General features: G+C 36.6%; 1 protein-coding gene and 1 long non-coding RNA gene across 2 annotated transcripts in view; one reads left to right on the forward strand and one right to left on the reverse strand.

The window, feature by feature from the left end:
- LOC140147352 (prominin-1-A-like) overlaps positions 1-14420 on the forward strand; it is a 62740-nt gene that overhangs the window by 12621 nt on the left and 35699 nt on the right. The window contains exons 3-7 of the mRNA XM_072169129.1: positions 248-453; positions 8906-9026; positions 12185-12251; positions 13079-13168; positions 13867-14087. Coding sequence (XP_072025230.1) covers positions 248-453; positions 8906-9026; positions 12185-12251; positions 13079-13168; positions 13867-14087 — 705 coding nt within the window. The remainder of the gene's footprint in view (positions 1-247; positions 454-8905; positions 9027-12184; positions 12252-13078; positions 13169-13866; positions 14088-14420) is intronic.
- LOC140147725 (uncharacterized) lies at positions 3175-6089 on the reverse strand. The gene is made up of 3 exons (XR_011858398.1): positions 5995-6089; positions 5650-5713; positions 3175-3306 (listed from the first exon to the last, which is right to left on the reverse strand). It is a non-coding gene; the product is annotated as an uncharacterized lncRNA (long non-coding RNA).

The following is a 14420-nucleotide window of genomic DNA, read 5'->3' on the forward strand; positions in this document are numbered from 1 at the left end:
ACCCATACTCCCCTTTTATTATTGCTTTACCTGTATCTTCCACAACTGGAGTGAGTATTTCAAATGGAAGCTACCCAAAATGTTTATTTTATTCAAAACTTATACTCCCTATGTGGCAGATTTTAGCTAAATCTTCCACAGGGGCAGTGTGGATTTTAAATGGAATAGCCCATTGCATGAACATAATAAACTGCTATGTTCTAAAGTCACCCACTAATTTTCCTTTCCAACTTTTCTTTTCTTTTAGTTTGTGAGCTATTCTGCAGGGTTTCTGACATGTTTTGTTATAGCCATTATATTCATCATCCTGATGCCTATCATCGGTATCGTATTCTGTTGTTGTCGATGCTGCGATAACTGTGGAGGGAAGATGCTGCAACGTGATAAGTACAACACTAAATGTAGGCGCATCAGTCTGCTGGTCCTGCTGCTGTTCACAACTATCATGATAACGTAAGTTTATGTATTGCGATGTTTTATCTTAAAGCCATATTATAACATTTCTTTAAAAATAGATTAGTATTCATTTTCAATAAAATGTTAGCATTTACTGTCAGATATGTCCCTTTTAATTTTGAGCCGAACAAGTGAGGTAAAGCAAAGAAAATGGGAATTTACTACTAGCGCCAATGCATGTTACTCCGGCGGTTGTAATATGGTACGATCCTCTGGCATATGTGTGTGTCCCGCACGCCGTGTACGTAGGGGTGTGTTGACATGGAATATGCGTTCGACTAATATTTCCATCGTAATAATAAAACGCTGATTCAGGCGGTTTATTCAAAATCTCGGATTTTGACAAAACTTCAGCACCTAAAGTCTTGATTTTTGCAGAGAATCTTTGTTTACTAAAGTACATTACAATCATGCAAAAACCTGAATTTAAAATTTTTTTGAGGGCGTTCTCCTCAGCAAATGTTATAATATGGCTTTAATTAGTAGGCCTGTATGTAGTAAAATATTTATATAAGTGGAATTGTGAGAGGATGCTAATTACAAAGCAGCCCATTTTGGATGTTTTGATTTTATAGTATTTACCCTTTATACAGATCCACCTTCTTGCTCTGAAGACGAGCATCTCTTTGTAAAGGCACACATAAAAGTGCATTTTGGGGTTTTTGTATGCTTTTCTAGCAATTCTCCAGAAAGTGCCTATGAAGGGTACATGTAACCACACCACACACAATTTGGGGGAATCTCATTTGAGATGACTGTGTGAAGCATCAATAGGCCTAAAATCACATTGACTATACCTGCTATATGACCTCACAATCTTCTACATTTTGCACAACTTATTTACTAATTCGGTACCCTCAAACGTAAATAAAATATTTTCTATACCGCCCTCCCCCGTATTTGCCCCTCCCCTTTTAACTAAAAGGAACATAAAAAATATTAAGAATAGGGGAACACCGTTCTTCCAGGAGACAATGGACAGTGCAAGAACCTATCGTGAAAAATTTGTGTTAAGTAAGTTAAGTAACCTACACCTTTTGAACACACCAACACGATACTACCCGACCACGACACGACACGATTAGCATGATTAGTATCACAACTAGACAGGCAAGGCCTATATCATACTTACTATAATAGATCACCTCCAATCACGACAACTCGAACACAACTTACTTATTATGGCTACGTAGTCCTGCTGTTACTTTTTTCTTTCTAGCCAGAATAATCCGAATCTGCAATTGACTTCCAACAAGCTAAATTTGGGCTGAAACCCACCTTTTAACAATTTATAACAAAAAATTAAATCTATCCGTGATGTGCACTGGTCTCTAGGAAAACAGTCAATGACTGGCCAACGCCTCTAGCGCCTACCTTCGTATAACCCGCCTAACTCTTACGTAACATTCACCAATGTTATGCAAATAGGGTTCCTGGCTCATAACAGAAAATTCATTTATTTACTAATTCGGTGCCCTCAAACGTAAATAAAATATTTTCTATACCGCCCTCCCCGTGTTGCCCTCCCTTTTAACTAAAAGGAACATAAAAATATTAAGAATAGGGGAACACCGTTCTTCCAGGAGACAATGGACATCTCCATGTTCCCTAATCTCAAGGTATAAAGAGCGGGCAAAAGCTGGATCAAGGAATAATCGCAATGCAATGGTTATGCTTAATCTCATGTATGTTATTATTTAGGCAATTACCTTACTTATAAATTACTACTACATTAACAACCTTTTCTATAAATATACTTCAATTGCAATAATCTTCATTCTGACTACTTTAGAAAGTCCTCACTTGACTGCTAATTAATATCTAAAACTGCATGTCTTTCACTTCAAGTTTCATGTCCAAGTGGCAATAACTTCTATAACTTACTCAGATGCCTAAACTCATTGAAACTGCCAATTGGTTCTGTAATGATTCAGTCACGTAACTGTCTTTAGCGCTCTCAGACCGCCACCTACCATGCTTTTTAAAAAGACGGTCCGGTATTCCTATATTGGCTGCTGCTGTGGCCCTCCAGCTCTTAAACTGTGTAGTCCAAATCTTTTGGAGTCTACTCCAATACCTACCAGAGCTTCTTTAAGCAAATCTCTACATCTAGAATATGACATTTTACCTGCCCTCAGGAAATACTTTCCAGATGATTTCATAAACACAAGAGGTCTGAAGAGATACTGATCAGACCCATCTAGCTGAATACCAGCTAATGTGATGTACCTATAGAACATACTGACCGGGCACGTTATTTTACCTGTAGCCGCTATTATAAGCCACACTCCATTCTTAAAGTGATCAGTTTTACTTGTCACTATAAACAACCTCATATACGAACCGAAATACTGAATGTCACAAACTCTCAACTCTGCAAGCTCAGAGTGTCTAAGGAAACCTGCGTAAGATATTAGCAGCATGGCACATAGCCTGCATCCCGCCAGACTCTCTGGCGAACAATTCTTCCCTACTATAGCATGTAGCATTTCTGGAGTTATGGGTTCCTTTTTTCGGGGAACTGGTTTCTGACTTAGTCTTTTTAAGCCGTTTAACAATAAATGCAAGATTTTATATTCACACGGGTTATCTTTAACTAAAAGTGAACAGTCATGATACCATTTAATCGCGTAAAACGCACTTTCTATTCTTGAATAAGGGGCCTCTCATTGTACAATTTAATCAAATAGCTCGCTATATCGCCTTTTAATCGCGGGAAGATACGAAATATTTCGAGACAGACTCCATGCCTTCCAGTTCTCGAATGCTCGGCTATACTTGGCAACCGTGTTTGGCGCTCTAGAAGCCAATAACGCCTTTTCCAGATTCAAGTCTCCAGTCACCCCATCTCTGAAACAAATTAAAAACGTCTATCAGCTTAACGTTACGCTTTTGTTGAACTCTTCAACTTGGACTTGACTATTCTGTACTCGGCAGTAAGAAAAGACTCCCAGTGGATCAAACTCGTTATATTGTATACGTGTGCCCAGTGGCTTTCCGTATTTATATACAATCACATTCCTTCTATAATCTGTGATACAATTAACACCGCATCTCCCAGTGGAGATTAATAAACATCTCTAGCCCAGTGGCTTTGTTGCTATTCAGAGCAAACACATCTTTCTCCACGCCTTAAAATGTAGACGCTTTCAAAACATTCATCACCGTTTTGGTGCCGTTACATTATAAGGAATATGGATCATGTTTATAATATAATTTGTTGTAATTAACACAAGGCTCCGTTTAACCTTAAACACAACACGGCGCTAGTCATTTTTGGGGATCCGAACAGAGAATTAGGATTCTTTCCTTGCACGAAAATATGCTTCGGATCATTGAACCTTAGTTCATTCACTATGGCTTTCTTGTATTTGCTATGTGGTGAAAAGAGAATAGGCCAAAATGCAGCCAAGTCCAGCAAGGTACTACTAAAGTTGCAGAAGCCTTGCATGCCACTAAGTGTTTAACTGCCTTGCTCACCAAAGTTATTGGTGGAACCAACCAATTCTGGGCTCCAGCCCAATCACATGTAAAGGCGTCAACGTGAGCTGTTTTGGGCGACCAGTACTTTGAATTAAATGTTCTCAGTTTTGTGTTGAATTCATCAGCAAACCGGTCTACAGAATGTGGTCCCCACATTTTATCAATCATGTCAAAAAATTCTGGACTCACACCCCAATCGTCAAAATCTATTCTCCTGCTCAGCTCATCAGCTTCAGAATTTTCAGACCTGGGAACCCAATTTATTTCTATTTCAATGCCTTTGTTCTTACACAAATTGTAAATGCTCAAAGAAATTTCCTGTAATTCTGGCTTCATGCTACCTTTAGTGACTATGGAGACCACGCCTTGATTATCGGTAGACAATGATATCTTCTTTCCTTGTAATTGGGGTGTAAAGGCTTGCAAAGCTAAAAATACACCTTTAAGTTCTCTCCAGGTGGAACTCTTTTTGCTTTCAATTATGTTCCAATTCTGAAAAAACTTTAATCCCCCGCACTCTGCCGACCAGGCCCCGCAACCCTAATCACTAGCATCTGAATATACTAAGCATACTGGACAAGAATATTCAAAGAGAAGTCTCTTATTCAACTCTACTACATGTTCTCTCCAAAAAAATAGTTCTTCTATCACACTACTGTCACTGGACAGCTTATAAACTTTATCCCAGTGAACTCTCCTCTCTACTTCCATGTATAAATACTTTGACTTCAATTGAGCGATGTATCCCACTACTGGGTATAATGACATAACCTTGCCTGCAAAGGAGGCTAGCTTTCTAGCCAAACATATGGCAAATCCTTTTGAATTCTTTCAAAAAATGCAATGATATCGTTAACCCTTCTTTCTGTAACGCTAATCGCCTATTGTTGAGTCCCATGTTAACCCTAACCAATCTAACCGCTTAGTTGGATTCCAAACAGACTTGTCTACATTAGGCACTAAACCGCTGAGAGCAAATCTGCTTTTACTTGTTTTGCAATCACTTCACACTGGTCAAAGGACCCCGCTTCGTCCCCATCCATCATCTAAATACAGCACTATGAAGATCCCCTGTCTTCTCCAATATCTTACCAAAGGTCTTAAAGTTTTAGTGAAGATGAAAGGTGCCGATTTTAAGCCAAAAGCTAAGACCTTAAATGAGTAATATTTGATTGTGCCACTGAACTCCCATGCGAAACACAGGTACTGGGTGTGATCTGGGAATATCTCCAAATGATGATAACCCGACTTGAGATCAAATGAGAACATAAAATCGTCTTTGTTAAAAAATTCTAAGGCACATTTCCAGTCTTGAACTTGATCTTCTCTCCCAAACAAAATAATTAATATATCTGAGATCTAAAATTAATCTTAATTTCCCTGAACTTTGTTCAGAAACTGAAAGTGGATTAATTATCTTCGGTATTTCATCACATTCAACTACCAATTGTTTGTCTAAAAGTTCTTGAATTGCCTGTGATACTAATTCTCGATGTTTAATAGCAGATTTGTTATTGTTAAATTTGGCGGGTCCAGGCGAAGATAGCAACGGATCTTGTATCCGTTAGAAATTAAGTCAATAATGTCAGGTTCCGCTCCAATGAACCGCCAAAAAGGCAATGATGCTTTAAGCCTACCTTTAACGTAAGGCTCCTCGGCCCTAATTAGTATTCAAAATAATTATTGAAATAGAAGTCAATATCATCGTACCCAGAATGTAGAGTGTTAACGGCCTTGACCACTCCTGTCGAACTTGTACCCGGTAAACCATAATCTGTGCAAAATTATGAAACGTTTTTCAAAAAATTCCTATTAGTTTTTGAAGCTACGTATGTATGCGTTCATCATGACATTTCATACTCACCTACCAAATATTTGTAGGCTTGTGATCAACTTTATAACTTCAACTATAACCCCATGTAGGGCCTATTATTATATTTTTACCAAGTATCAAAGCTTTGTTGAAATCCCGATCTGTTAGCTCTCTAACCGTACATTTTCTATATCTTTTTCCTGTCTCATACTCGCAAATAAATAAATCTATATTTGTATTACCTTCATTGTTAATACCATCTGGCTCCCTCCTTGGGCATATTTGAGGTAGATGCTGCCCCATAACCTTTGGTTGCAGACTGGGAAGCGGCAGTGCACTGTCTGCGCCAATGACCACTCTCACCACAGGCAAAACATCTGTCGCCTCCTTTCTGGGAATTCCCAAATTGATATTGACCGTATCCATAATTTTGGCGACGAAAATTAGCGCCACTAGGATTACCATACGCCTGACCATACTGCATTTTGCGCTGATACGGCTTTTGTTGATTTGAGACGCCGCTCGCGCTCTCTTCTTTCTACTGGCCTTTGCCTGCGCTGATCTGATACGGCGGTCATCATCAGAATCTTCTGCTAGGCCGTCTGACAGATATTCATCAACGACGGCCCACCCCCCGTCTGATTTATCAGCTAGTCTTATCAGTTTATTTCTCTTAGAAAGTTTCTCTGCAGATTCTTTCAAAAGGGGCAGAACTTCGGTGATGTTGCCCTCTTCAATACGGGAAATGGAGGCTTCAACATTCGATAAAATCTCGTGATTGAATTGGAACTGAGTTTTGTTACCTCTGTGGTTGAAATTTAGCTTGGATTGTAACTTTAATTCTTCAACCTCTTTAGATGCTGATTTTAGGGAATAATGGCGTTATCAATGTAGGAAGTCACACCGAAATCGCCTGATTCACTATCTGAGAAATCACCTGGGCGGACACTGGCGCTGGTTGCGCCGGAGGAGCCGTAGGTGGCTGCGCTAGATTCTCTTGAGCTTGATGTTGAGGAGCTTGAGCTTGATTCACTCGTCTGACTGTGCCCCGATTTGAGGGACACCAATATTATTAGCTAATATCTGTGCAGCGACCTGGTTAGAGCGGGTTCCTGACGAACAATTACAAATTGTCCTTCTTGCGACATGTTATTAAGTTTATGTCAATAAAACAAAATTAGTACTCACGATAGTACCCGGCTTATGTCTATCGTACACCTTCCAAAGGACAACAAATTAATTCCAGCGAAACTCCTATTCACAACTCCACAACTCCAAACTCAAATTTTGCAACGTAAATCTATCCGTGTACAGTCAATCTATCCGTGATGTGCACTGGTCTCTAGGAAAACAGTCAATGACTGGCCAACGCCTCTAGCGCCTACCTTCAGTATAACCCGCCTAACTCTTACGTAACATTCACCAATGTTATGCAAATAGGGTTCCTGGCTCATAACAGAAAATTCATTTAAAAGCTTATATAATTATGCAAAAATTAAAATTATAGTTAATTTATTAGAGACTCTATATTGTCCCCTGTGTGTATCAATGCATTGGCAATATTTTGTGTCACAGTGTTTAAGTATATCATTGGGGATTGCAATCGTGCGAAAAGTAGAAATTTGAGAATTATGGCTTGAAGCACACAAAACCTTATTTTGTTTAAAAATATCATATAATGCACTATGTTGCTACAGATATGTAGTGATCAATGCAGACTAGGACTTCAAACATGTTAGCATATTTCCTCAATAAACATAATATATTATTTTAGCATATTGAACGCTTACTTGGATAACCTAGAAGCATTATTTGGATACATGGGCTATTGTTTGGAAAATCACTTCTGTTGTTATAAATAACAAAATGTGAAATATTGCGGAAATTGTTCCAATTTGTATTCATGTCAATTTTCTAAATATAGAAAGTGAATTTCATATCAAATTATAGTGTAAGTTGATAATAATAACACTAAAATGCCTCGAGGGTTTTAAAATAGCTAAAATAACTAATAACTTATTTTTGTTGCTCATTTAAGGGCTGGGGTATGAACGTTTGGACAGTATTTATTTTGGGACATTAGAGCACATCAGACATATCGAATTGCATTTTGAATACGAAGAATGTCCTTCTGATATGAAATAATTTTGATTTTTGAAATTACAATTTAATACACATTTTATGGCAAATCATTAAAATTGATATTTTTGATATTTAACAGTACTCAAAGTAAACTTTACAAATCTGATGATTTATACTTAAAGTGTATGTAGGTAAAATGAAAAGCCGACGATCAATTGAAAATTTTGACCTTTACAGATTGGAGATATGGATTTTATTTCCCAAAACACCAAAAAAATAGGTCTTTTGGGAAAAAAATCCATATCTTCAATATGAAAGGTCAAAATTTTCAATTGACCGTCGGCTTTTCCTCCCAGCTACATACACTTTAAGAATATATCATTAGATTTATATAATTTACTTCGAGGACTGTTATATATCAAAAATTTGAAAAATATTAAATTTTTATAATTTGTCATAAAATTTGTATTATATTGTGATTTTCAAAAATGAAAATTATTTGATATCAGAAAGACATGCTTCAGTATTCAGAATGCAATTCGATAGGTCTGAGGTGCTCTCATGTCCTCAAAAAATACTGTCGAAACGCAATAAACGCTCATTTTAGATCCCTTAACATGATTAGGGAAATTGTTCAGGGGTTCTTTCCTATGTCTAAATAATGCACACAGGTCCATGCATTTGAACTTGTAAAAAATGTGGTGTTTCTATCTATTTGACGGCACTTATTTTCATCTGTATGATGTTACCTATAAAAGTTAATTTAAAATTATTACATTGTTTTATTATCTGGGGAAACTTGTGCTTTACATGTGCATGTGATGTATTTCTCTTGTTTCGTTTCTTGTCTCTCCTCCTTTCTCTCTCTTTCCCTTTAACTCTTTTTCTTTCCCATGAAATCTTTATAGTTTGTATAAAAGAGTGATAAAGTATCATCTGTAAAAAGTAAAAAAATCTATAAGAGACAAGACAAGAAATTTAAAGAAGTAATATTTTTACCAATGAAATATTTAGATTTTTTGAGGGGACTTTACGTTTACTATCCTTTGTGGTGTTTTTTTTCTTCTATAGATTCGGCCTTCTATGTGGGTTCACCAGCAATGCTGACATGTCTAATGCACTGCAACGAGCAGATTCAACTCTACAAAGCAACGTAAAAGACATGTCAGCTTATTTGAACAATACATTTGAGGTAAGTTGTGAATGTAATAGAATTGGAAGGAAAAGTTAATACATCTTGAACTTTCAGTTTTGGTATCAATCCAGTGGTATGATTAAAGAACTACACTACCCGATTCCTATTGCAGCCGCCTGCAGAGGTACACCGTCGCTACCCTGATACTGTGCAGTACCAGGGGAGTACTAGTGTAGTACCAGTGCAGTACCACTGCTGGTGGGTCCTGTGCAGTAGCAGCATTGGTACTGCATAGGTACTCTGTGTGTACCAGTCGGGGTACCAGTCAGGTACCATGGTGACAGGGTACCTGTGCAGGCGGCCCAAATAGGACTCTTGCAGTGTTCCAGTGATTTGTTTAATCAGAAAATCAAGTACCGGTAATCATTTATTTATTTTTTTCATTTTGGAAAGAGTGGAGGTATATTAATAGATGCACATGATAAGATCAAAGATGACCTAATAAAAGTATTATGAAATTAGGCTGCTTTGGGCCCTGGAAGATATGGGTTTCTGTTTTAACAAGAAAGTAATTGTGACAGGGCACATCAAAAGGTACCTCATGTTGTCTACAGTAGTTCTGAGATATGAGAAAATCAAACCAAAAAATAATAAAGAAAGTAAAAACAAATCTGAAAATAAATGATGCTTTCTTTAAAGCATTGTATCATTTTAATGCTTGTTTCTTTCTCTTTTTCATTAAGATACAAATATCAAATTTGAAAAATGGTGCAGGTTTCATTGAACCCGTCACAATTTTCAAATGGTCTTGTGTTTATCCAAATCTCAAAAATACAGGAATTTGGATTATTAATCCCTCATAACAAATGTCTTGCTTGCTTATGTCATGACATAAGTTGAGCTGCAATATACCTTAAATCATGATGACCCAAGATGTTCTTTTAGTAAATCTGACAGATCTGTTAGCTTAATTATTAATATGCACAGGTCATCAGGAAGTTGGAATCATAACTGCTATGTCCCTCAGTTTCCTCCTTACATAATACTGTGAAATCTTATGATGATGCTCATTGTTTAGTCACATTTTTCAGGTGTCTTCCCTAATGACTCAGTAACAAGACTTACAAATACATAAAACTATGACTCACAACATTCTTGACCATTAGGCCTATATGCAGATGAGGTTATTATCAGTAGCATAAACAGCAGAGTGCTACCTGATAAAAAAGAGAAAAGTGCCCCTCTGACAAAAAATGAAAGAGAAAATCGGGAAGGAAAAGAAAAGGGAAAGGAGCCCACTTCCCATCGAAATTCACCCCAATCATTTACCAAAATAGTGTTAAATACCATATTAAATTTTTGTGCACTACTTTTGTCCCAATACATACAGCCTATTTGTGGAAACTCAAAGACTATACATGTGCAGTCTCTCTAAAAAACAATAGGGCCTATCTCACAGATAATATGGGTCAAGATAATGCAACCGGGAATTTCTTTTTCATGTTTGCCCCCCCATGTGCCCCTGGTTATTATGATAATAAACAAGCAAATGAAAGAAGAGAAAGAGGTGGGTTGTTTTTCTCTAGATTTTCTTTTTCATAGCAATTTGAGTAACATCTTTAAGAGTTAAATTTGGATAGCTATATATACTTTTAGTCAATACTTAAAATAGATGCATAAGTTTAAATATAATTTATCTCATACAAGTGGGTGTGTTCACTTCCAAATCAGCTTGAGGCTGATGTTCTCATATCTTGCATCAGTGAAAGTGATATCTTTTACAGCATTAAAGTGTTGCATATAATTATGTTTTACCAGGAATTGATCAACAATCTTGACAAGGGAATCACATAGAGTCATGCTGTACGCTCATGTGCCAATATGACATATCCTGGGTAACATTTTACAGCTGTTTTAGTCTTCTCCCTTTTATCAGATAAAAATAGATCAACAATGAAGCTTATAAGCTTGACTAATTCATGTTGCCTTAGCTCGGAGACTTTGACAATCTGGTTAGAAATACACTATGTACAAGCCCATAAGCAGGTTCTTTTTGGGGGTGTGTATTTTAAAAAAATGGAGTTTTTTCCCAGGGGGACAATTTTGTGAAAAGTGGACCTTCTTCCCAAAACTTTTTTGACCAATAAAGCATAAAACACCTGATTTTTTGGGCTTGCTACACTCGCAACCAATCAGAATTTTTTGGTGACTTTTTTATATTTTTCCAATTTCTTTTTTTTTTTTTTTGGGGGGGTGCCTGCACCCCTGCATATGGGCCTGACTAAGATATTTCGTCATGTTCTGTTATTGCAAGACAAGTTTTGCATTAGCCCTGGGCCATTAGCAAACATTTGAATGTGCAAAAGGCACTGTCTGCATGGTATCAGCAGTTGCACATTAAAGTCTGGTCGTTAAGAGCTATTGAAGGTGTTGGAATTATGAGACTTAATTATGTCATCTACTTCATTAATATGTCAAAACGGGATATTCTCTTCTATGACAAATTATGCTTTAATCACAGAAGCTTTTGTGTTCAAGCAACATCTAAGTAGGGGTTCAAAATGGGGCCTGGCCCCATCATATATTGCATACATATACTCATGGAAACTTTTTTTTTTCAAAAACTCAAAAAAGGGAGACTTTTTTACATGGTCAAGAACCGTGATAATATAGTCAGGTAAGAAATTTTTAAAAGATTTTTTCAGATCCATATGGAAACTATATAGCTTCAATCAGGCCAAATAAAAAAGAAAGTATTTCTCAGACACATTTGGCAAAAAAGCTAAGTGCTATGCATTTTTTTATTTTTTATTTTTAAAGAATATGAGCTATGCGATATTTTTATTTATTTATTTTGCAGTCAAGGCACAATATTTATGTACTTTTTGATATTCAAATACAGAAACATAATAATATATATACACGATGACTAGTTTTGTTTGTCTCTTTTACAATCATGGTGAAATGTGTACAAAAAACAACCACCAAACTGCAAAAAAAGACAAAATTAGATCGTTATACGATACTGAAAAAAATGAACATAGATGCAAAAAATAAATAATACGGCCAATGCGTAGCGCTAAGCGCTAAAATGGATTTCACATAGCAATGCGTGCGGGTGTCTGAGACATACATTCTTTTTTTCTTGGCCTCAGTGTAATTATTTTTTTCTTGTTAATTTTAACAAAAGTTTGCTTTTTTTCTTTGAATTTCAGCAATTTAACTTTGTAGCTTTCAACCAGTATGATTATGTGCATGAGCTGCTCATATCAGACTTAAACAGTAAGTGATTCTTTCAAACATTATTTTAATTTTGCATAAGAAGACAAGTTAATTTACTTCAAAATCTTTCATATTATTCTGCAAGACTTGTGGAGTTTCTTACTTTTAATAACATATCATCTATACAGGGAATAGAGAATTTCAAAAATGAGTTGGACAGATTGATGATGTTGATGGTTCTGAAACAAAATTGTGATATAAATATTATACTTTGTGGGGTATAGGATAGGGCCTAGAGCTTGTATGAGATCAGTGGGACACCCAGGGTGACTTAAAGACTTAAGAGGTACCAGCCCCTGGTTTTTCTGAAAATCATGCAAAATAGCTTATTATGGGCACATTTCACCCACTCAAGGTAATCAGTTTCTGGGCATGCTTCTGGAGATACTGCATACATTTGCAATGTTAAGAGTTCTCTGGGTTGTTGTAGGAATCATTGTATTCCCTGAGTACTCTAATATGTTATTTATTCCACACCAAATATGGTTGTGCGATATGTTTTTCATGCTCATTCACCTGTGTAAAAACACATGAAATAGGAAAAGGTTTTAGCATAACAATGAGCAAGCCCCAGCTAGAGCGTAAACTGTCTCATTTGGATTACAAGGAACAACTTTAAAAAGAGCCAACACCCTTTATATCAATTTAGTTGATACCTGGTTTCTCATGATATCAACACTCATATTAATCCATGTAGCTTGTAGACTAAAATTAGACTAAAATGTTTGTTGACTTGGTTTCGTAAAAGCATTTTCATTTCATTATTTTATTGATCAATTTATTAATTTATTAATTAACATTTCTTTGGCATATTTTGTGTTTTGTAGATGTTGGTCGACTAGTTGGTGATCCCGTCAAGGAGGCAGCTAATCCTGTAGTACATCCTGCAGTAGATTCTGTCATACAGCTTGCCAAAGGTAGATACGCAAATTATTGTGTCAATTAAAATGTATAGATTCTGTAAGAATCCAAACTAACCTTACCAGTATAAATTAAACCCAGACAGGTATTCTCTAACAAGAAGTAATAAATGTGATGCATCCTGATCCAAGCATCTATGTCAGATGTTCACATGATCTGAGCTACTCAGCAGTAATAAAATTAAGACACAGGCAAAAATAAGAAGGAAACATAAAATAAAAACATATGAAAATGAATGTTTTTAAGTTCATAACTTTGTAAGCAGTAAGCATGCAAATTTATGATATGTCATAGGGGAGCCCGAGAAGTCTGAGAGCATCACAGGGCTATCCCAGTTGAAATACGTGCACCCCCTGTGGAAGACACAACCTCACACAAGGAGTGTGATTTTCAAATGGGGGCTACCTGAATTGGTGACTTAATTTGAAATCTACACCCCCCCCCCCTGTGTGGGAGATTAAGTCCATGTCTTCCATAGGGGGTGTATGGATTTCATAGCTCAATGTCTGCTTTGTCTTTGTGTGTGCATTCCATAATAAAGTTTTGTTTGATTTGTCTTTACATCCTGTCAAGGTTTCAGGCCAGCTCTCAGTTGCCCCTTCCCTCATAAAAAAAAAACTGTGGAGGGCCAAGGGTAATTTTAACTGATAACAAAATGCTTTTATATTCATATTCTGACATTCCTTTTTCACAGAATCTTTTGGCATCCAGCAAGTGCTACGAGAAATGGTGAACACCACCCGGCTGTTAACAGGACAGGCCAGACAGTTACAACAAGAGTTGGACATGGAAAGAGCCGCTCTCAACTACACACTAGGAACACCGCAATGTCGCAACACTAGAGCGCAATCATGCTTGTCTCTCAAATCCTCCTTGGATCTCAACCTGCTTAAACTTGCTGCAGATTATAGTATTGTAAGTATTACGGCAAAATATTTGAAGTAGTTGATCTTATGGATGAAATGGGGTACTTTAAACAAAATTAAGTAAATACACTATTGATAGTAAAGGTATGTGGAATGAAATAATGGAGACATTAACAGAAACAAAATTGTTCCGATTTCAAATACTATTTGAATTGCAAGTGATCATTAATTGTGACATCAAGGGGAATGAGTCAGATGTCGCTGATATTGTTTGTGAGATATTAGATAACACAGTGTTTAAATTTGTTGTTTTATATCGTTTGCTCATAAATTGCTCATAACTTGGTAATCAGATGTCCAATTTGGATGGGATTTGCATCAA

The sequence above is a fragment of the Amphiura filiformis genome, chromosome 3 (assembly GCF_039555335.1).
Source record: "Amphiura filiformis chromosome 3, Afil_fr2py, whole genome shotgun sequence".
Classification (NCBI taxonomy): domain Eukaryota; kingdom Metazoa; phylum Echinodermata; class Ophiuroidea; order Amphilepidida; family Amphiuridae; genus Amphiura; species Amphiura filiformis.